This window comes from Sebastes umbrosus, chromosome 8 (genome assembly GCF_015220745.1).
Source record: "Sebastes umbrosus isolate fSebUmb1 chromosome 8, fSebUmb1.pri, whole genome shotgun sequence".
Taxonomy (NCBI): domain Eukaryota; kingdom Metazoa; phylum Chordata; class Actinopteri; order Perciformes; family Sebastidae; genus Sebastes; species Sebastes umbrosus.
Window position 1 is genome coordinate 11,522,852 of NC_051276.1, and position 23,937 is coordinate 11,546,788.

At 40.2% G+C, this 23,937-nt stretch overlaps 1 protein-coding gene across 1 annotated transcript in view; it reads left to right on the top strand.

Moving 5' to 3' along the window:
- Positions 1-22,927, top strand: part of pgm5 (phosphoglucomutase 5) — a 32,228-nt gene extending 9,301 nt beyond the window's left edge. The window contains exons 7-11 of the mRNA XM_037778526.1: positions 8,078-8,193; positions 13,297-13,432; positions 14,097-14,280; positions 18,772-18,909; positions 21,980-22,927. Coding sequence (XP_037634454.1) covers positions 8,078-8,193; positions 13,297-13,432; positions 14,097-14,280; positions 18,772-18,909; positions 21,980-22,069 — 664 coding nt within the window. The 3' untranslated portion in view covers positions 22,070-22,927. The remainder of the gene's footprint in view (positions 1-8,077; positions 8,194-13,296; positions 13,433-14,096; positions 14,281-18,771; positions 18,910-21,979) is intronic.
- The last annotated feature ends 1,010 nt before the right edge of the window (positions 22,928-23,937 follow it).

The following is a 23,937-nucleotide window of genomic DNA, read 5'->3' on the forward strand; positions in this document are numbered from 1 at the left end:
AGAAGAGGTGTGCCTGTTACCAGGATGAAGTCTGACTTCTTGTACTGAATCGCTGATTAGCACGGTGGATTAGAGGGGTCAAATGTTAAATGTTGTGTTGTTGTTGAACAGTTTTTTTTAAATAGATTTTTGATTTCTGTTGTGCTGGTTACTAGGATGACCAAGGCAATCAAAAGACTGTATTGTTTCTCACATCTGCCAATGCTTAAGACCTTGTAAGACATGATGTGCTACTACCACAGGGTTTGCTTTTTATGGATTCATTTTCATCCTACGCGCCCCTTGAGTTTTGTGGTATTTGTATCATGTTTTTCATATGCGCTGCCTACGCTGAATACTCTGCATCTCTTGGAAAGACGAGGTGCCCAACAGGGAAGTTCTGTCCCGAGCAGAGATCTCATCCATGTCCGCACTCCTCAAGCAGAGACGCCTACGCTGGCTTGGTCATGTGCAGCGTATATGGAGGATGGCAGAATCCGCAAAGACCTCCTTTGAGAGCTCGCTTCAGGGAAAAGGCCACCAGGGCAGCCACAGCTACGCAACAAAGACGTACGTGATCTGAAAGCCACCAACACTGACACAAATACTTGAGAAGCCTCAGCAAAAGCCAGAGACGCCTGGAGGATTGAAATCCAGAGGGGTCTGCAGAGCTTCGAAGAACAACAGCTGCTTCACTGGGATGAGAAGAGAACCATGCCAGAAGGACTGCCACTCCCATGTGGGACTTTACGGTCACAAGAGGTGCTGCTCCAGCACCACAATGGGCAACCAAGAGAGCTGATCTAGTGCTCCCGCAGGACTTCAGGATGAAACCAAGAAATTATAAATACAATAGATTGGCATAGCTGTAGAAGGTTGCAACTCAAAAAGTGAGGGTCAATTTGGCCTGATTTGGCATCAAGGAGTCATTGTGCTATTATTGAGCAGTGGTTCCCAACTATTCTTGTCTAACGAACCCCCACAGCCCTATCAGAAGAGGCCAAGTACCCCTTCAGCAACACCACCAGTCATGTACTTAATATGTTTATTTCAAATCATTTTGAACAGGGTGTTTTTTAAAACATATTTTTGAAGTAGGTTTGGTCGAGTTTGCATTTGTATTACTTCTACTATACTGCTTTCAACCATACATTACTTTTAGCTATTGCATCTTCTCTGCTGTTTTCACACACTCTTAATCCAACCCAGTATCATTGCCACAGCGTTAATAGACCTGTCTGTCCAACAGAAGATAGCGTGTCAGTGTCACGTTTTTCCTCGTAGAGAGGCATGAATATTACACGCATGTATGAAGGAGCAGTAGCAGCAGGGGGCAACAAAGCCACTCCAAAACTACTTAGTTAGGTTTAGGGAAAACAATGTGGTTGGCTTTAAAATAAGTACGCAAACTATTACAATACGTACAGAAACAACGTAACATAAGTGCCGAAAAAAGACATCGCAAACGTCACTAAAAAACGTGATAAACGCCACTAACATAACTTACAAAACAAAACAACTGTCACCTGGTTGAAGGTCCTGTGTTTGTTGGACCTATCCACCTTCCCTTCCATCCGTCATAAGCGTTCTTTCTCACTTTTTAGTCTACGTCACTAGCTCTCATTGTAGCATATTTACACAAATGCATTTTCATTGCAGTCAGTACAGACTACATGGCGTACCAATGACATGCCAAAGCAAGAACGGCATTCTTATTGCACACTTTTGCCTTGCACATTATCGGGTCATTCACTGCTTAATCGTGCAACAAATCAATGAATCGTTCAAACTGAGAAGTGTGACCTGTGCAGTCCGGCTGATGCCACCCAGGCCAGTTTTGGTAGGGCTGGACTTGTGTGGTTTAGTTCATTTGTAGCTGAAAAAACGGAGACATCCTAAAAAAAACCTACTCGGAAAAAAATGTGACGTGCTGTCATCAGGGTCAAATATTGTTTTATACACCAATATTTTGGTAGGAAGCAAGATGCAAAAGGTAGCCAAATTAAACATTGACCCAAAAAGCACACTTCTCCCCTTGATATAATATTATTCAATTATAAATATATTTTTGACACAGTTTTGGAAAAGCCTAGGAAACTGTTTTGAAAAGGTGTCAGAAAGGTATTTTGATATTCCACAAAACAATGTAGGTAACAGCTATGACCATGTACAGGAATCATTTCTCAACTTTATTTTAAGTGCTTCAAGGATTTTCAGTGTTGGCTACTATGGCAACATCTTCGGTGTATTACATTTCTGTTTTGTCCAGTGAGGGTTCCTGGTTCAGGTCAAGAGGAACATTTAAAGCCCAAGTAAAGCTTCAGCATGCTGCACTTTTTGTCTGAATGCCAAACTAAAGCTTTTAAGTTCAGGCTGAGCTCTCTTCAGAGGGGGAGGTGAGGAGAGAGGGCACTGGATGCTATGTTTGGTAAAATATCAAGCCAAGGCCAAACACTGGCAATATTTCACTCTGCAGATACTTCATACCTCATATTACGCCTTAGTATTTGCTGATACATGAGAGAAATACAGTCTATACAAAGTTAGGGATTTACAGAAAGGCATACTGTAAGTGTGTGGATCAGTTGTGTTAAAGTTTGTATCCTGAGCTTTGAGCCCAGAGAGTGAGGATGATGGAAGTTATAACTGAGCCCTGTTATGAAATCTGTCTGCCCTTCACCTTATGGGGGCAATGCATCCAAATCATTCTCAACACAGACCTTTTCTACCTCTGTTCAATTTCATCTTACAGACAGGATAGGTTTTGCTTTTTTCATAGTAGCCTCATCTGTGGCTGCAGTGCTCTCCTCTCCCATCATAAAGAGAAATGCACCAGACATCTTACTACAAGTATGTAAGTAGAAGCCAGATTTGTTTAAAGATAAAAGCGACCCTTTTAAGAAATATAGTGTGATTGAAAGCCATGATGAATCATCATGTTCTTGATCATTACTCTAGTATTAAATGTTCTCTATATGATATCCAGAGCATTAATAGAGCAGTATACAACTATTAGCTATGTAAAGAAATAGTGGACTAATGTCTACCTGAGCAGAGAATGAAGTCGCTCTGTGTGTGTTATAACACATCTTCTCCACATTTTGTTGACATATCCGGGGCCAGCCACACGCGCTTTGAGCGTATGTGAACACATGTGAGCGTGCCCCACTGGCTAGCTCACAGCCGCCGCTCTGCATTGCCCTGGTACGACGGTTACCAACGGAGCCATTGTGGAAGCGTAGCACCCACCCTCCAGATCACCCCCAGGTTAACACTGTTAGTTCCGTCAGCAGTGTTGCCTTTGTTTTCACTGTTAGCGCTATTAGCACCGTTAGCTACAAGCCGCCGGCTCACCCGTCGCCATGTTGAGAGGTGCAAGGAGGCAATAGATATGTTCCCATTATCGCATTTATCATCTTTAATAAAAGTCTAAATTGTCAAAAAAAAAAAAAAAACACTATAGAAACTGGAGTACACCAGTGGAATGGTTCTAAATTCATTTTAAAGCCTTATTAAAATCACTTTGTAAATTCAATTTAAAATGAATTGATTTGTTTATCATTTTAAGACAGGATATTGAAATTGAATTATTTACTGGCACATTTATTGTTCTACTAGTGTGAGAAAATGGACATCGACAGACCTTAAAGCCTTACAGTTGAGAGGTCACGCCTACACACGAGGGGATTACAGCCCGAAATAGAAACCTGCCAAGTTTATTCCTTGTGTCTCCGGTCACACTCATCTGCCAGCATTTTTCTGTTTTGGCAAAGTCTGTGGAGAGAGAGGCAGTATCCACAGAGCCTAGCTGGCCTGAGATAGTGTGCTGTAGCTCTTTAAATATGCTTGTGTTTGATTATGATTGTGCAAATTTGCTTCCATTTTGTTTACATTGAAAGGACACTAGTGAATCTAAAACCAGAAAATACTATATTTCTATTTCTATATTTCTTTGATTTTGTTAGAGGAATGTCTTATCACGTGTAGGCTAAACGTAGAAAATCATGCTGATTGTTATCAGTGCATGAAGGCTATGTATGGGTATGTGTGTTTTTGCTGTTGTTCAGTTCAAGCTCAACTGGTGCAAACATCAAACTTGAGAAAACATGATTTGCTCTATTCTCACACAGTTTTGTCGCAACATTTTTGCAACACAAAGTGAGCGCTGGTAGGGTCAGTTTCCGTGCTTGTGTTGGCCGTGTACGTGCCGTTCAAAACGTCAAAGGCTCGTCACAAGGCCAGAGTTTCTGTTTTCTTTTAGGAATGCCAGGCTTTCCGTTCCAGCTCTCGCTTCCCCAGGGGGGAATAAAGCTGGTTACTCTTATTTGGTAATTCATCCCATCTTCATGTAAACAACTGGGCTGGGCACTGTGGAGTTTATTTATGTGCATGATGATTTTGTGGACATGTACGACCACTTAAAAACCCTGAAAACCCACCCACATCCACATTGAATTCCAACAGCATCCCACAGTGCAAACATGTGATATTGAAAACTACATTTGTTTCTTAGGGAGCAACAACTGTTTTAGTTGCGTTGAATATTCCTTCCAGCAACTCTTAACTGAGTCCTGGGTTTACATTTGTGTTTACATTTTGGGGCGGTTACTGAGGAGGTGTGGATGATGCGATTGTGGAGTGATATGTGGGGAATAGGAGGGACACTGGGTAGTCATCTTAAAGCAAGCTTGGGAGGGTTGGGATCTCTTATAATAAATTATTATAGAGATTGCCTGAGTCCTACCCATAGACTGAAGTGGACGTAGTCACTGTGACGTCATCCATTGGTTTGTGGACTGCCGTTTCGAGGCCTCGAGTTCAACATTTTGGCTTTTTGCAACCAGAAGTGAAACGAGAGGGTGAAGCTAAGTACAACCGAATGCTAAATAAGACATTTTTAGGCAAACAAAAAGGTATCAGTTAACTTTCATGAACTGAAAACACACTATGAAAGGGTTAAAGTTGTAAGACAAAAACACAGACAACTCCCAGACCGGACAACGCCGTGGTAGTGACCTGTCAATCACAAGGTAGCCCCGCCCTAAAGCATCCCCTGCTTTATCATCTATTTGACTCTAAATGGGACCATAATTTACTAAATGAATATCATGCTGTATTGAAGAAGACTTGAAACTAGCGATTGAGACCATAAACTCATGTTTACAATGATTGATGAGGTAATAAATCAAGTAAGGTCATTCTCTCATAGACTTCTATACCATGGAACTTGTTTTTGCAACCAGAGGAGTCGCCCCCTGCTGGCTATTAGAAAGAATGCAGGTTTAAGGCAGTTCCACATTGGCCTCACTTTTCAGACCTGGAGGTTGCACACTGGATTTGTCACTTTTTTCTGAAAAGATGCAACATGTTAGTTTGGTTCTTTGTTCATAATCTGAGCTACATGGGCATCTACTACTACTAGACTGAATGGTAAAAAGAGCCTCATTTTAATAATGATAGAGCAATGATTCTTTTGTTAGCATTCAACAACTACAGCTCCCATGAGCAGGGCTGAAGTCAGGATTTTACTCCTTCAGGAATATAATTCTTGTGGGCGAATTAAATCTTTTATTATTGTCATGTTTGGAGAGCAGAGGACGCAGGGAGTACCTAAATACAGACAACAGCAGGCTGACTGGTGCAGTAAAATGATTTCATAAATCAAAGGCTTGCAAACTGAGAATCCAAATATGCAGGCAGGTAACAACACACAGGTAATAGGCAAACCAAACACCATGAATGAGAAAAGACGAATCACCAAAGGAACTGAGGTAGTATTAATAGTGACGGCCTGACTTGGGAGGTGAGAACAGGTGAGCTGGAGGTCTGCTGAGTGCAGAACTAATGAGGGACAGGTGAAACTGATCAGGGCGGGGCAGACAATCAAAAAGGCGGGAAAACACACAGACAGGAAGTAAAACCAAATATGACACATGAGGAGTGAACTATCAAAATAAAACAGGAAACAGACTAAACAAAAACCCAAGACCATGACAATTATCCTTATTGAGCCTAAAACCAGTTACATTTAAACTTGCATTAAGTGATTATATGGTCAGTGCTGGTCAACAGAAAGAAACACAAAACATTTTCAGTTAATATGGTGAATTTGTTAGTATAGGCTACTTCCATCTATTTGGAGTTATTTTGGCCACCTGATAAATATTCACTCCTTTTTTTCTTTTAGCTTTCTTATGGTCTCCATAAAAAACTCCGGAGGAAAATATCTGCCTCTTAATAGCTGCTAAATGTCCACTATGTTCTAACTTTCTCTGCCATTTGGTGCTGAACAGGTAGTGTATAGTGGGCTTATCAGAGCTTTTTTTTTGCTGTGAACAGCTGCATGCTGCTGCTGGAAACTATGCTATGAGAGCGTTAAGAGTGAACCAAAACAGTTGTGGCTCGTAAAATCAAAACAATGAGATGAAAGTTGCTGAAATGCTCCGTAGAGCTGAGGGAGACTGGGTGATAATTCTCTGTGGGTTCAACACTATATGTCCGACTCCTTTCACGTACAATAAGTCATTTGGTGTCAAATCCACTGTGTGTTCTGATCAGATAGTATGGTGGGACCCAAATGCAGGACACTGACAATAGCCAGGGTTGATATATACTGTGGAGTTGATGAGTAGATTGCTGACAGGTATGTGCAGAGCAAGGAGCCGGGAGAGGTGACGAGCTGATTGAGGGCAGGTGTGAAGGTAGACTGGGCCCAGGTTGACGGCAGGTCAGGAAGATACAAATTAGGACATGACCTTGGTGTCTAATGATAGCTACGACCTTGCCCGTGACACTGCTTTGACACTATGGCTGACTCATATGTTATTACTGAATGTGTACTTGGATGTATAAAGAGAATTGGATACAGCGTTGGAGGCGGGCTGCCGTTCATTCCTATGAGTTGCTCAGTGGCGCATGAAGCCAAAATGGCTCAATTGTCAAGAGATAAAGTACCCGGATTATCTGGCAATCTTCCACATCCATTGGGCCAATAGAGCAGGCACAGTAACGCTTCCTTTAAGGTCGCCTCCCAGCCCTCGGTCCAGCTGCGGTTTGGGTCTCATTCACATGAATGGAGGAAGAGAATTCGAGATTTGGCTATTAGTGCATATTACAACTTTTAGGACCGAATGATTTAAATAAGGGCTATTCAAGTGTTCATACTGGGAAGTTGATTCACCGAAAACAAATTATCCACTGAGTCAAAGACATCTTTTTCCCAATGTAAGTCTATGGGAAAAAGTCTTTTTGGGCCCAATGTCATCACATGACGGACACGGAAGTTGTAATTCTACTGTTTGGCCACTACGAAAATTTGCTTCAAAGCTCGGCGCTCTTCCTGGGGGCTTGAATGTATATCATCATGGTTATAATGATAGCTAGTGTAGAATATGGACAGCTTTTTAGTTGATGCTAGTGGAACAGCGGCTAGTTAAAAGAGGGGGTCGGACTTTGGCTCCAAGCTGAAGTACTCAATGCCAAGATCTGATTATTTTAACTGCAGCTGATTTTGTTTGTTATTTAATTTTATGTTATTTTATTTTCATTTTTGTCCAAATGTTGTCTCAAAATGTACTGCTTTATAATCCTGTTAATGTAACTCCATTGTATTCAGCCAGTTACCTTTGTGTACATTTGCACTGACAAGTTTTATTAGACTTTCTCTTTGCCCTTTTCCCCTCTTGTCTGTTTCTTTGCACTCCCTCTCCTCCCACATATTGTACTTTCTTCACCTTTATCCCTCCCAGGGACCCCAACATATCCCCCCCCTCACACACACACACACACACATACACACTTCTCCTCTCCCTATGCGAGCACATGGCTCAGGTTCAAAGCAAACATCAGCTAAAAGGTTAACTCACTTTGTTCTCGCTGCCTTTGCCTTATTAAGTTATTGGATGAGCTGCTGGCAGATTACGCTTGTCATACAACATTTGGTTTGCTTTATTTCAAAGGTCAGAGGATTGTTTGTAAGTTTATCTCTACATCAGAACTGAGAAAGGCTTGCGTTAGATATTAGAGAGAGATAAATACATTGTGTTTGTGAGCATAAAGTACTAGCTTTGTTTCCCTCTTTCTCTCTGTATGTTTGTAGGGTAGCCAAAGCAATGAAACTGGCGCTGTATGAGACTCCCACAGGCTGGAGGTACTTTGGGAACCTGATGGATTCTGGGCGTTGTTCCCTCTGCGGGGAGGAGAGCTTTGGGACAGGTACAACGCTACAGCACACTCACTCCCGATCCAAACAATACACTCAAACTCATAAAGACAGATTTGTGAATATCATCGATTCAGAAATCAGATGAATACAGATGCAAAACAGGAGTAAGAGTGTGAAGAGAAGGTCACTGATTTGAATCCCTGGACCGGTTTGGAAAATGTGAGTGGGTGTGTGACTGAGAAATCCCCTCCCCTCAACAGCAACTGTGCCTGCAAACAAGGCCATCGCTAGAAGGCTGCACCGGCCAGCTGCTGCTAACTGTGAATGTGCAGCAGGGACTCGCTGAAACACAAGTGTGTCCAGCCAACCTTCTCTCGAAATTAAAGGGAAATTGCAGTTTATGACAACTTGGGTCTTATTTTCATAGTTTTAGCCATCATTAATATTGGTTACGACAATACTGTACTATAATGAAGTCCAATAGGGCAAGAAATCCAAGCGGTCAGTTTGTAAACGAGCGTTCACATGGCTGCATTAGTAGTTTAGTTTAAGATACTGTGAGACCAGAAAGCCTGGCTTCAAGAGTAGATCCACGTGTTTAAAAGCTCATCAGATGCCAAAATACTGCACAGCAGTTTGAACAAAGACAGGATTTTACAACTCTGGAAAGTTATGAAGGTGGAAATTATTTTATCCTTCAGGAATGTGTATCACCTAATGACGTTGGATTGCGTTGCAGCAAAAGTTTAGCCAGATTTAACTTTTTGCCCTTTGTGTCAGCTAGCCTGCAGCGGCAACGCAGGTTCATTAAAATGAATGTGGGGCGGTGTTTTTTACGCAGTGCTAATGTCAGTCTGAACCATATAAGATGTGGACATAGTAACCGTGACGTCACCCATTGGTTTGTGCCGCTTTGAAGCCTTGAGTTTGGCATTTTAGCCATCGCCACCTTGGCATTTGCAACCAGAAGTGACACGAGAGGGTGGAGCTAAGTACAACCGAACGCTGAATAAGACATTTTCAGGAAAGGGTTAAAGTTGTAAGACGAAAACATGGACCTCACCCAGACCAGACAACGCCAACGTAGCGACCTGTCAATCACAAGGTAGCCACGCCCTAAATTGAGACCATAAACTCATGTTTACAATGTTTACTGAGGTAATAAATCAAGTAAGAAGTAGGGTCACTTTCTCATAGACTTCTACACAATGGGACTTGTTTTTGCATCCAGAGGAGTCGCCCCCTGCTGGCTCAATGCAAGTTTAAGGCACTTCCCCATTGGCTTCACTTCTCAGACCCGGAGGTTGCCCACTGGTGTGAACACAGTTTAAAGAAGCCAACAGTTCAGCCAGATTTTCTAAATCACTTTATTTAGAGGTAGAACTGAAAGTGAACACAACTGAAATGTCGGTAATAATCCCTTATTGCACAGGAAAACAGAATGCACGTACAACTATAGCCAAGTCAAGTCGATTTTATTTATATAGCCTAAAACATTGTACCGCATATGACACCCTCTATCATCAGGTCAAAGTTAAACCAAGAAGTGATTCTGTAAACTGTGATGGATGTTTACAACAAACTGTTTGTGTAATAATTCCTCAAAATAAGTTTGACTAACCTGGGGGGTTTGTTTAAAACCTATATCATCGTCCCTATTCCCTTCTCTTCCACATTCACCAGCCTGTTCCAGGTCCAGAGTTGTAAGCATCCTGACTGCCTGTAGCTCCAGTCAGAGTCGTGTAATAGATGTGAGGGCTGTGACCCTGACTGCATGTGTAAATAATCCCCATTCTTCTGCTATAAAAGGAGACGGGGCTCCCTGAATCGCTGCAACATGCAGACAGGCCTCCAGTGTCGATGTTTTCTGTGAATGCAGACACACTCATACACGGTCAGAAAATATAAACAATGTGTATGCACAAATAATACACTACCTCCCTGTACATCTGCTTATCCACGCTTCCTTTTCAACTGCCCTTCTCTTCATCTTTTTACAGCTATTTTAATTTAACTAATATCTGTCTCTTTGACTTTCATCCTTCATTCATTCTTTTTAAATTATGTCTAACTTTTAAAACTGAGGGAACAAGGAAGAAAAAGCTCTGTACGTGAGAAGGAAAATGTTAGTGGGTATGAACAGGAGAGAAGAGAAGCTTGTAGGAAAGAGGAAAGAGGGAGTTGGGAGAGACCAAATATGAGAAGTATTGACGAGGAGGAGAGAAATGGAGGGAGCAGAGAGGCAGAGAGCACAGAAGACTATGGGAGCTTACTCGTTGTCTACCCATGTAAGGCCAAAAGCTCAGAGAGAGCCCAGAGTAGTAAATCATCAGAGCTGTACACCACTCCTGCTCTTTACTAACTCTCATACACTTATTCAGACAAACACAGCAGGAACTATTTATTGCAAGTGTAAATTTTGCCAGTTCTGTCAAACTTTGCTGTGTGAGTATTGTAGGTTTTGGTATTGCTGCTTTGATACTTATATACTTATATACTACTGGTTTGCAGATGGATAATGCCAGCTTCAGGATTCAAAAGTCATTGCACACAACATGCAGTTTAATGCTATCTGATAAACAGTAGTTAGCAACATACAGTATATATAAAAAAAAGATATTGAATTGTGTGTAGCCTATAATATTTCTTGCCCGCAATGACTTAAAAAGACTAAAATCTGTCTCCCCAAAAACCATAGACTGTATATAAGAAGTGGACGTAGTCACCGTGACGTCACCCAATGGTTTGTGGACTACGGTTTTGAAGCCTTGAGTTCGGCATTTTGGCCATCGCCATCTTGTTTTTTTGCAGCCAGAAGTGACACGAGAGGGTGGAGCTAAGTACAACCAAACGCACAATAAGACATTTTTAGGCGTCCAAAATGTGACCATTAACTTTCACGACCTGAAAACACACTGTGAAAAGGTTAAAGTTGTAAGAAGAAAACACGGGCAACACCCAGACCAGACAACGTCGTGGTAGCGACCTGTCAGTCACAAGGTAGCCTCGCCCTAAAGCGTACCCTGCTTTATGGTCTATTTGACTCTAAATAGGACCATAATTTACTAAATGAACATCATGCTGTATTGAAGAAGTATTGAAAGTAGCGATAAAGACCATAAATTCATGTTTACAATGTTTATTGAGGTAATAAATCAAGTGAGAAGTAGGGTCATTTTCTCATAGACTTCTATACAACCAGACTTGTTTTCTGCAACCAGAGGAGTCGCCCCCTGCTGGCTGTTAGAAAGAATGCAAGTTTGTGGCACTTCCGCATTCGCTTCACCTTTGAGAATCAGAGGTCGCCGCCTACCAAAAACATGGAAATATTTATAGCTTTGACTTTAGGACTTCCTTGTTCCATCATTGCATTGTTGAATAAATATTGTTGTTACTTTTTTTTAACAACAATAACAGGATAGAGAAAAAAGCTGTAATTATGCCATATTTTACAGTGTAGGTGGATTGGCCTGGTTGTGTTTTGGAGGTATAATAATTAGATATATATGTGTCTCTCTCTGTGTTAGAGAGTGAGACAAAGGGAGACAGTGAGACGGGGGATTAAATAATGACAACTGTCAGTTTCCTAACAGCTGTATAGTGCTAGAGCCGGACACAGAGCTAGGAAGTACACTTCTTGTTGTCAGTGTTTGGTGGAGAGAACAAAATTAAAGACTTGTGTGTGCTATAAAACAGACATAATGACACCTTCATGTTTTTCTCCTAAAATAAATGCACAAGTAACTTAAAATGATACCCAACCGCTGAGTCCATTTCCTGCTCCGAGCTCTGCTGGGGAAACATTACAAACATATTCAATCTTATGAAAATGTCAAAGTGCCCCCTTAACACATACCTTTACTGTGCAGCTGTTTTCAAGAACAGACTGATAGCTCCCCAGTGAAGCAGGCTGATCAAGGGTGTGAACTACTCCTCTGTTTGTTTGTGTGTGTATGGAGCAGGAGATATTATTTGTGTGGGGATGTTTGGTTCGTCTCCAAGCCCAAACACACTCCCTGACCCTCTGTTACATACAGTGGAGTTGAATACTAAGCTAAGCTACTATCCTTTTATATTACCTTGTTGTAATTTGTGGATCAATACATCAATACAAGTGTGTCAACAAAAATGTTAAGAATCCAAACCTGTTATTGGAGAGCCCAATAATTAGTCAAATTGACAAAGTAAGTATATCCCACCTGGGTTCTGAAGAAACTTTGCAGCTCTTGTTTTCAATACCACTCTCATATCTGTGGTCGGATAGTTAGAAGGTAACCCACAAATTGCGAAAACTTGCAAAAAACTCTCACGAGACTCGCTGCCCGACGACCTATCCTAACCTTCGCAAGTCGGAAGTCGATAATTCGGTATTCGGTCTTCCCAACTTTGCATCTGCTCAGGTAGACATGGATGCCCGCAGCAAACTGATATTTGTTGGGCAAATCAGTTTCCCCAGTGCCACTAGTGAAGAGAAACAGCGTATAAAGTAACCATCTTTATATTAACAACTACAGAATCCTGCAGGGAAATATTTCTGAAAATCTAATTTAAGACATTTTAAGAATCCGCAGGAACCCTGGAGAAGTAGGCTAGTACCGCGTGCTTGCAAAGACTTCTATCAAGCACAAATCAACTGAATGGAAATGGAAACAGCATCTACAACGTTGTTAAAGCGCGTTTCACAACGAACACTACATAAAGTAAAAAAGAATGAAAAGGTAATTCACTGTGAGCCGCCATATTGCTGTGACGTCAGGTGCGATTATGTGGAGGAACTCGGGTTTGATAAAACTTGCACGAGTTTCCCGACTTTGAATCTGACCGGAATTACCGGTCCATTATTTTTCCATGTTGGAGGTTGTTTTTTTCTGAGTTCTGGCTACAATGGATTGCAGCATAACCTACACTATTGGAGGTCAATGGGTTACCTTGTAGACACGACCCATATCTATATGTTAAGTATGGAGCTGGCGCCAGGAAATGGTTAGCTTAGCTTAGTATAAAGGCTAGAAAAACAGGGGAAAACAGCTAGCCTCGATATAAAACATAGCCTGTGGCGATTTGTTATCTCTTATCACCTCAGTTCATTTCCAGAAAGTATGAGAAGTTTATCAAGAGTTGTGGTATTTTGTTGTGTTTTCTTTCTCCTCCAGGCTCAGACCACATTCGTGAGAAAGACGGTCTGTGGTCGGTGTTGATGTGGTTGTCCATCATGGCCGCCAGGAAACAAGGTGTGGAGCAAATCATCAAAGAACACTGGGCCAAGCTCGGACGCAACTACTTCTGCAGGTAATAGGCTAAATAATCTCTCTCTATGTGGAGCTGTGCTTTCATAATGCATTCAGTCAGTGGTTTATTTTTTTTGATCATTCATCTATGTTGATCTACCCATGTTTGAATCAATATGTCTTTAAATCATCAAGCCCTGAGATTGACTGCCCTTTTTCTCAAAAACCCCGATCCCTTGTATCCCTACCAAAGCCAAGTAGCCTATGTCTCCAAGGCCTTCACCTTTGTCCATTTCTCTTCCTCCTCACTGGTTGTCACTTGTTCTTATTTTAACCTCTCCCCTGTGAGAGGCGGAGATAGTTGCTGCAGTCAATGTTCCCACTGACAGTTGCTGCAGCTTTTCATGTTCCCACAGAGAGCTTTCCTAATTTGATGTAGATGGAGAGGCCGTACAGGACGAGGCCAATGACCAGATCCCAAAAAAGTCCACAAGACACAAACATCTGTCATCATTTTGAGGAAAATCAACCCATCACCCTGACAAAGCTTGTCTCTTGCAGTTTAGGGCTATTCTAAGTAAAAGCAATGCTATACAGTTGTTGATTTATCTTAGACAAATTATTTCCTGAAAGCTTTTCCTCTTGCTGCTTTCTAACGTCAGCCATGGTTTCAGTGGTGGGCGTGTAAGTGTCTAACTGAGCATTTATGTGTTGGTTCTTGTCAGATTTGACTATGAAGGCCTGGACCCACGTGCTGCCTTCTACCTGATGAGGGACCTGGAGTCAGTCATCTCAGACAAAGCGTTCACCAGCCAGAAGTTTGCCGTAGGAGACCACGTATACAGCGTGGAGAGGGCCGACAACTTTGAGTACATTGACCCCGTGGATGGATCAGTGGCTCGAAACCAGGTCAGTCTGGGTTAAGAGAGGGACGAAAGAACATGGAGAAGAAAGACTAATGTAGGAGAGGATATGCAATGAAATTAGTTGCTTCCATATTACATGCATAAATACATACATAGCTACAAATAGACCTAACAGTTAAATTATAGTTGCTTGACTTTACTGAGACGGAGAATTTAGATATCTTTCTAGATATCTTTCTAACATCTAAGCTAGAACTTAAAACAAAATCTTCAATTTTTTTTTTTTTAGATCTACTCATTTCTATTTTTTTTCTGAGGAAAAGAAAAATATAAATATATAAATATACTGCATTTTGGCTGTATCTGCTCATTCTGATTTCTCACCCTCTGTGTGATGGTTACCATTAAATACCATGCTACTACATGAGCATGAATGCATCAGGGTTTATATTGTTCTGGTAGCATAAACGTATGTCACTGATCTGATGTTTCTGGCTCTGGTCCGTATTTGGTTCAACGGAGGGGTACAAAAGGCCCTGGTAAGATTCAAAAAGTGGAGACTAGTGTAGTGCTGTGTCATATAATATCAAATATATTGTATAGTATGGCTGCCCCATGGCCACAATATAAAGTAACAGGCACAGTCTTTAACATGATGAAGCTAGGCCTATATTCAAACCAGCAACTTGTTGTATTTTTGATTATCTGGCTTAAGATGCAGTGTGTGTTGCTTAAGTTATCAGACTGTTTGTTAGGTCCTTTCGATTTTTTCCCTGCCCCAAGACCTGTAGCAATTTAGGTCATAGCCAACCGGGATCAGAAAGTGTGGTTCAAGTCAGGTCTTTGGGCCTTCATGGGGTCAGGTCTGTCCGAAAGACATCTTAAACATGCACAGACACTCACACTGACACCTTCTCTGTGCTCTCTTTTAAACACATATACTCACTCATCAGCCTCTTGTGAGCTCGACCACCCACTCAGCTTCAATGTTGTCTCATAAGAGAGGTCCCATGTTTGGATATGATAGTCTATCTTCCATTTCAAACCATAAACATATGCATACACACACACCACATACAGCACGTATCCCTACACACACTGATAAGTCACTCGGTCAGCGTACCCTCCCTGTCCTCTCCCTCCCTCCCGCCGCCTCAATCTCTGTGAAGTTTACCCAGCTGACTCCCTCTGTTCTGCCCAGAAATGTGTGGAAACTCATTCCTGGCGTCTACACTTCTTAGCCTCTGCCCCACCTAAAACCACATACACGCACGCTGTGCACTTTTGGTGTGTGTGTGCTGTCCGTCAGTTGTTTCTGTGCATAAGTGTGAACACATGCATACATTTGCATGGCATGTTCACACTTGTGTTGGCAAGGTTGTGCCTACACTTTGTCAGCTTCACCTCACGTACAGCAATAAAAAGTCTCCGTCCCGCTGCGAATACTTCTCTGTGTTACCATGGTTACAGCAGCGCCACAGCTAGTTAGTCAGTCACCCCAAAATGTGATTTAACCTCAGAGGCAAATCCTCAGCATCCCAGTCCGCCCCATGTGTGTGTTATTACAGTACCAGCACACATTCCTCTCAGGACAGAATTATATCAGCTGTCGTCTCACTTGCAGTCTCTCTACTGCAAGTGTGTTTGAAGGGGGGAAAAGTTGGCACATACACACACACACACACACACACACACACACACACACACACACACACACACACACACACACACACACACACAAGACAAAGCATGGGGGATTTACACAGCAGTGGCATGGCAGCCTTTTGTAGTCGACTACTGAATTAATTCTGCATTGTCTGCATATCAAACAGATAGATAGTGGATAGATAGAAATCATTGGCATAGAATCTAACTACATAATAGCCTACCTAAATGCAGATAGGCAACTGCACTCTTGCAGATACTGCACTTTTGGAAAATGCAGTATGTAACAAAATGTTTTTCAGTTTCCCTGTCACAGGCTAAGAAAATAAACTTTGTTTTGGTAATTTACAGTCTATAGCTTATGGAAATTAAATGTATATGTTTCGCTAGGTGTATGTCCGTCTACTATAAATATCCATATTGAAATCGATGCAAAATAAACATAAATATGTGAATAAAAAGGTAGCTTAGCTACACCAAATCACATGTTACACTAGAAGCTGATGGAAGTTTTAGATCTGCTAAGCTAGCTAACTAACTGAATTACCAATATTTCAGTTAATTAAAATAGATATTTTTCATTTACAGAAAATAAATTGGTTAGCCTAATGTTACACAACCAAAGTGCAGTTACTGCGGTTTTGATTTTTGCTCAATTTTGTATTTAAAAAATGATACATTTCTGTCCCATAATGCTTTTTATTTAGTAAAACAGATGTCAAACAGTCAATTTCAGGTCATTACAAAATTTTGATCAGAAATGTAGTTAACGTTACTGCGTTTTGTATAATTTAACCCACACTGGGGCTGGTATGCACTCCACTCATTTTAACAGGCATTAGTCAGCCTCCTGATAACTGCTTCTCTATTGTTAGAGATGAGCTGACACACTCACAAATAGAAAGACAGACAGACAGGCGGACGGACATCTTTCATTATCGCTGTCTCTCGTCACCTGGCCTCTGAAAGGCTACACACCCAAGCCAAACTCAGATTAGGAGGAAGGCGAGTGGTTTACTTTACTTTTGTTACCACACTGTATCTATAAACTATGAAGCTGAGTCACAGTTTGAAGACGTTAACAGATATTTGGTCTGGGAGCACTGTCATACTGGGGCAGTGCACCCACTTGACTTTTTACTCTTATAATAGTTCATAAAACTCTAATGGACTATTAAAAGAAACTACACATCATTTGTCAATATCAAGACATGTACATTTTTTAGCCCTGGTGATGAATATGAATGTTTTGACAGCACTACTTTGGACAATAACAGTCAAGTTAATCACATGTTCCTGTCTAGGGAGTGTTTTATTAAAACCATTTTTCATATTCATGCTCTGTGTTTTTTCTTAAAACACATTGCTGTCTTTCCCCCTTGAGCTTGTCTTTTGCTCTAATGGGATAAGGCAAGAGACACACTGTGGAATTTAGGACAGATAAGACTCATCACACATCCATTAGTCATAAAGAGTCTTATCTTCTTTACGTCAGCCAGCAAGAGTTGTGGTTGGTTAATGCAATGCAACAATACATCCTGTTTTTCCTGAAAACAGTAGGCCTCTAGTGTTAACTCTTTGAACTTAACCTCAACTCTTTAAAAACGTGATGTTTTCCTCTTGTTTGGTGTGAAATTTGCACTCTGCTGTCAGAATCTTAAGGAAACTGGAAATACAACCTCCAAAAATGGTGAACCTTGAAATCAATTTAGGGCTAGAGTTCAGAAAGTTTCTTGGAATAACGCTGAAGTACTGGAGTAGTTTTAACTTATGACCTTCAGTGTTGCCAGATCAGATTGACAGTTTCCAGCCCAATCACAACTTAAACTGTATCATTGAATACGCAATAGAAAACACATCATAAGTATACAAAAGCTTAATATCTGCATCAAATAACCAAAGATAAAATATCTATCACAATCCACAAAGAGTGCAGTCAGACAACCAAATACACAAATTGCCAGGTCAATGTTAATGATGATGACGTCAAGGTCAAGTAGGCCCTCCGTTATCCCTAACGACTATTGAATACAACTCATGTCATCAAATATTTCTCTAATTAAATGAGTCAATAATATGAGTGGACACAATCAAGTTTACTGAATTTTGCATCTGTGTTTTTGGTCATTAAATGACAACTTGTTTAGTAATATTGCTTTCACAATATCTTCTAAATCCTGCCTGAATGTTGACAAAAGCAGCCCAAATTTCATCTACCAGCCCAACGCTATTTTTCCCCTCCCAACTTAATCAAAAGTAACACAATTGGATGGAAACAAGCCCAATCTGGCAACACTGATGACCTTACATAACTTTATAGTCAGTACAATGGAGGGACCAAGCATGAAATCCTAGTTGAACACAGTCCCAACAAATCACACAATGACATCTAGTGGCTGTCTGTAGTTACTGCACATTAGAGACATTTTCTTTTTTCTATTTATTGACCCTATAACCATTTTCCTGTTTTAAATCACCAGTATTGCCAATTTGCATGATTGGAAAATAATAAATACTTAAGTACCCTATTTAGATTATAGGAGTAGATACACTTTTTAATAGTTAATAGTCTGTGATGAAGCTCATCGTGGGTTTTTATGTGTGTGGAATGAAGTTGTAAATTTAGTTTAGTGTGCAGTGCTAATAGGATTATTCACTGGATTTCTATTCCAATCCATTAGTCATTTTGATAATTTATCAAGCAGATGTACCATGTACTGAATACTTTGTTACTGGCTGTATTTATAGCTATTTTTGACAGAAAGTGTGGAATTGTAGGGCATTTTTGTTTCTGGTAACTTGTGTATTTGTCAAAGTAAGTCCGTAAATTTATTTTTGATAATGTAAACATTGGTTTGTATGTTTCTAGGGTTTAAGGATTGTCTTCACTGATGCGTCCCGCCTGGTGTTTCGGATGAGCGGGAGCGGCGGAGGGACGGGCGCCACCATCCGCATTTACGCTGAGAGCTTCGAGAGAGACCCTGAGAGACACAACAGAGAGACACAGGTACAGAGGGGGTGTCATGATGTATCTGATGCACATATGTTCTCTGTGTCTAGTTTGTCTAGCCGGGCTTTGTCACTTCACTATAAAATCTCTCATCCAAAATGTCTAGGCACTCTTCTGCCAGTTTAGTCACCATAAAACAGATAATATCAAACCTTTATTGACTTATATCAGCAAAAGTAATGTTTTATGATGAGACGGTGCTCTTGTCAGATTCCGTATATTATATTCTGTAGAACATATAGATCCCATATAATATACATAATAGATGCACAATTGGCACACCATCCTTAGAGTGATGGGATAGGCCTTCATTTCAGATCCCTATTAATGAAAATTTAAAAATACATGAATGAAAGCTCCCACACGCAACTCTGCTGTTTTAGTTAAGCTGGCATAATTTGCCATAAAGTTGCCTTTTTCTTCCTGCGTGCTGCTATTACTTTCCATCATCACTTCTTTTGTATTCACCGAACCCAGAAGCCACTTGAGTTGAAGTGCAATTTTGATCTGTGGTTTGTATTAAATTGAAGGAGAAAACACACCGATCGTTGCAGCTACTGGAGTGGTAATACAGCCTGTGCTGTAGTGGTGAAATGTAATTTGATGATCAGGTAGTAATGGTGACAGCTTCATGTGACAATACTGAAGCTAATTGACCTGTAGACTTTGGAGTGATTAGAAACACTAGCTTCTTTTATGGATGTTATGGATGTTGGGATAGGTAGTGTACTTTAACCATACCCAGCGGTTGTAAAGCTGCAGTCATGATGGCTAGACAGCCTCATTTAGGTTTGGCCACCAAACCGTACAACTTCATCAAACAATGAGGTTAATGATCTCTTTTTGTGCCATTCATTCCTACATCTACAGGTCAAAAGACAGTCAATGACGTCTTCAACTTGCATAAAAATGCCAACTTGAGCATCAAAATTTGTATTTGAGCATTACCAGTTAGTACAAGCTATAATTTATATGTAATTCAGCTGCAAGAATTAAAAACATATGGGACAGCATTACCTAATTTGTAATCTATGCACTGATTTAACATCAAAGTGATATAAAAAAATTCAAATGTTAGATCCCCAATTTTATCAAGTATGGACCACCTATTGATGAGTAATAAATTAACATACCTGAATGGTTTTAGTTGCTATATTTCAGTCAGTAAAACATACTTGTTTAACCCTGTGATTATATTTTCCTCATCCACGTTGAGTGACCTACACTGAACCCTTGGACAATCTGTCATTAATATTAGATCATAAATTTAATTCCTAATCATTCTGCCCCTTACAGTTACGACGCACATAAATCACCCGACATGACGCACGTGATTAGACAACATGCGTATTAGGTTCAGCTGAAAATACTTTTATGTACACTTCTCTCAGCCGAGCAGCAAAACTACAGGCTGTGTGTTTGTATTCAGCCTACAAGACATCATTCAAAGCCTTATTTTCAGTGTTTCGTGTAGTTGTGTTTGTATGTTTACTGTATATAATTTGGTGAGTGTATGTGTGCTTTATTCCATCACACAACCCAGTGCAATGAAGGGTTAAACACCATAACGCAAAACTCCTGAGTCATGTCATATAATTCTTGAGCAATGTTAGTGACATATGCAGTGTCATTATAAGACATGTCTTAAATGTTTCAAGATATTTAGCTGCACGTGTCAAGGTTATACACCCTGTCATGAAGCAACTCAGCACGTTCTCATAGCTAATTTCTTTATTACACTGTTGTGTTCCCGGTGTACCAATTGTTGTGAATGAATCATCTCTAGCAAGTAACAAGAACTTGTTGACAAACTGAGTTAAATGCCTCTTGACATGCAAGTTGACACAGTTTTTATAACTATGTTATCTGCTCTGTTTATCTATCAGTTTATCTGCTTCATGTTTTTAGGCCCCAAACTCACGTGACGTCTACCATATATGTGCTGTCTTGCACAACAAAACAAAGACAAGGTCGATGTTTGCTCGAAGATGTACTTATTAACTACTATGATTTAGTGTGAGAGCCTCAATGTTAAGAGCAATACTCTCATAGTTATGTAGTTATTAAGCTGCACTAGGGATGCTTTTAATATATGTATTTTTTAAATTAAAGTTGTTGGAATATGAATTGATATAATGCAAAATGGAGCGATTACATTAAATCAAATTTAAAGGTCCCATAGTATGCTCATTTTCAGCTCTTTACTTGTATTTTGTGTAATGTTTCTGTAATGTTCAAAAAACCTTTATTTTCCTCATACTTCTGCCTGAATATGCCTGTATTCACCCTCTGTCTGAAAAGCTCAGTTTTAGCACATTTCAATGGAATTGCAACAGAATTGCGTTGCTAGGCAATAGCTTGGGTCCATGTTTACTTCCTGTCAGCTGCAACCGGAAATGTATTGGGACACGTTTAAAACTGTGAAATGGTCTAACGGTGCTTTCAAATGACACTCGTGAGCTTGTGTTTACAACATGGGAAGTTGTGTACACGATATGGGTTCAAGTGGTTAAGTGTTGAGAACACTGCTGCTAAGCAACGGCAATATTAACGTTACTGTCAGCGTCTAGAAGCCACAGAGGCTAACAATTTAGCAAGCGAGCAAGTGGGTAACATAATGCAGTAAATGCAAAGGCATAGTGACCATTGGGAATATGAACATTTTCCTCAGACATGTTATAAAATTAAATTATGGCTTGTTTAAATGCACAGTTTCTGAATACAGTCTGTGTGCATTCCCGATGGATTGAGCATTTCAATACTTACACAGTATTTATATATAGCACTTAAACCTGCTTTATAATAAAAAAACATAATTATTCAAAAAAAGTTGGTCAAAGGTACAACATAATACAAACAATACACAGAAGCAGTACAAAAATATACAAAACAACAAGTCCTAAAAGAACAAATACCCCCAAAAATAAATATACATTGTCGTTTTTGATTGCTGCGTCCTCAACGTTCTCCCTCCTTAGTGAGTAACTTCCTTTTTTTTCTTGGTTTAAAACATCAGCAGTCGAATTATCATTGTTGAAATTGTTTCGTGATGTGTTCCTCACTGCAGGTGGTGCTGGGTCCTCTCATCGCCATCGCCCTGAAGATCTCCAACGTCCATGAGAGGACAGGGCGCCGTGGCCCCAACGTCATCACATGAGCAACAAGGAAAACACACGCACACACTCACATGCACGCACACACGTCATGCATCTAACTGCTCACATCGACAAAAAATACCTTCAAAATATAATTTCCCTGTACTTATCTGCCATTTTTAAATCCCCTTCTCTGTAGCTGTATTCTCATTTTTATTTTTTCTCTAAATGACGACTAAACTGAGGGTGCTTATCTCTCAAAAAGAAAGCACAATGTTCTCCGAACTGTTTATTGACCACTATCAAAAATATTCAGTGTCTAAAAAACAGGGAAGCTATTTAATTATTGCAATAAATAAATAATGAAAAATATGTAAACAGCAACCCTATCATGAATGTGCAGACTGACTGTTAATGTTTGTGGCTTGCAGTTATTGACAAAGGGAGCCTAAGATAATTGTTTAATTCACCATGTTGTTTTGTATAACAGTGCAGTGTTCACTTGTCATATTGCTTTTACCTGTCCTCTCATATATGTCATTATTTTCAACCATTTCATGCAGAAGTAATCAAACTATTTTCCAAGTGTAAAATAAAACAGCCGTTGCATCACAACTATATACCAGTGAAGTGAATTGCAATTAGTTTATGTTTGATATATTAATGTTAATGCATATATTGCTCTATGAAGTAGTGGGAAGACTCTTGTTTACTACCTAAGGACAAGTATTCAAAATGTAAAATAACAAAATAGCGAATGAGCCCACAGGTAATGAAAAAGAAAATATATATTTTAGATTTGTTTACTAATCTGGCTTTCTCTTTAATTTGTCAGTTAAAGCCTTTGGGAATGCCGTATAACCATATTTGAATATATTTTTTCTTTTTTTTTAAATCCAAATAAACTTTTTTTGTGTGTAGCACTCGCCTTTTTTAATTGAAACGGACAGGTCTAATGGGGACAAATAAAAATACACCAGCGTGAGATATGTTGCCCTTAGGCATGTTTTGGATTTTAATTAAACATATTCTTCATAATTAAGAGCACCATGTTGTGCTGATACTATATATCATGTGGTGATTGAACATCCTTGAGGAAAAACGAGGCTTTTGTTTGTCGAGCGCAGCACCGGCTTTTGAACCCGAGTGTGAAATGTGTTGAAGCTGTTGTGTTGAGATAAGAAATGAAGAGGGCTGATCTTTATACGGCCTGAATGAGACGCAGAGAGCAGGAACTCATAAACACACTGATTGCCGTCGTTACGAGTTGAGGATATGCCAGTGGATATCCGCGAGGATGCGTTCACTCAGTCAGCCAGACATTACCTGTCAACCATTACAGGTTATTGCCCCATCCAACTCTTTTATAATGTCAGGGGTTATTTCTGAGGCTGGCTCAGGATCAATGCCAGTTTATCAGAAGACTGTTCACGCTTCAGCTGAAATTGTTAGTGTGTCAGAGACAAGTGTCTAATAGGTAGGGGCATGATTATACAAATACTTTCCTTTAAAGTACTGCGTAATTAAAATGGTGCTAACAACCACCATTTTCATTTATGATGTGCATGAACATGAACAAGCTGCAAAGTTGCAGAACATTGTTGCTCCACCAGTATCTTTATTGTGGTGAACTTTTCAACCGAGCTGTCAGGTGTCTCTTGAGAGAAAACCCATTATGTATTAAAAACAGTTTGTTAGGACATGTCATGGTGACACAGACTGAAAAGACTTGTTTGCCTCACAAGTAGGGGTGTAAGAAAATATCGATACACATGAGTATCGCGATGTTATGTGTTGCGATACTGTATCGATTCTCCAAAACAGTGTATCGATTTTTAATGAATCTCTTAAAAATCTTACGGCCTGCTGTCGGGCAGTGTGAAGATACCGGCATCATATGAAACTAGAAAACCGCAGGAATACAGTCATA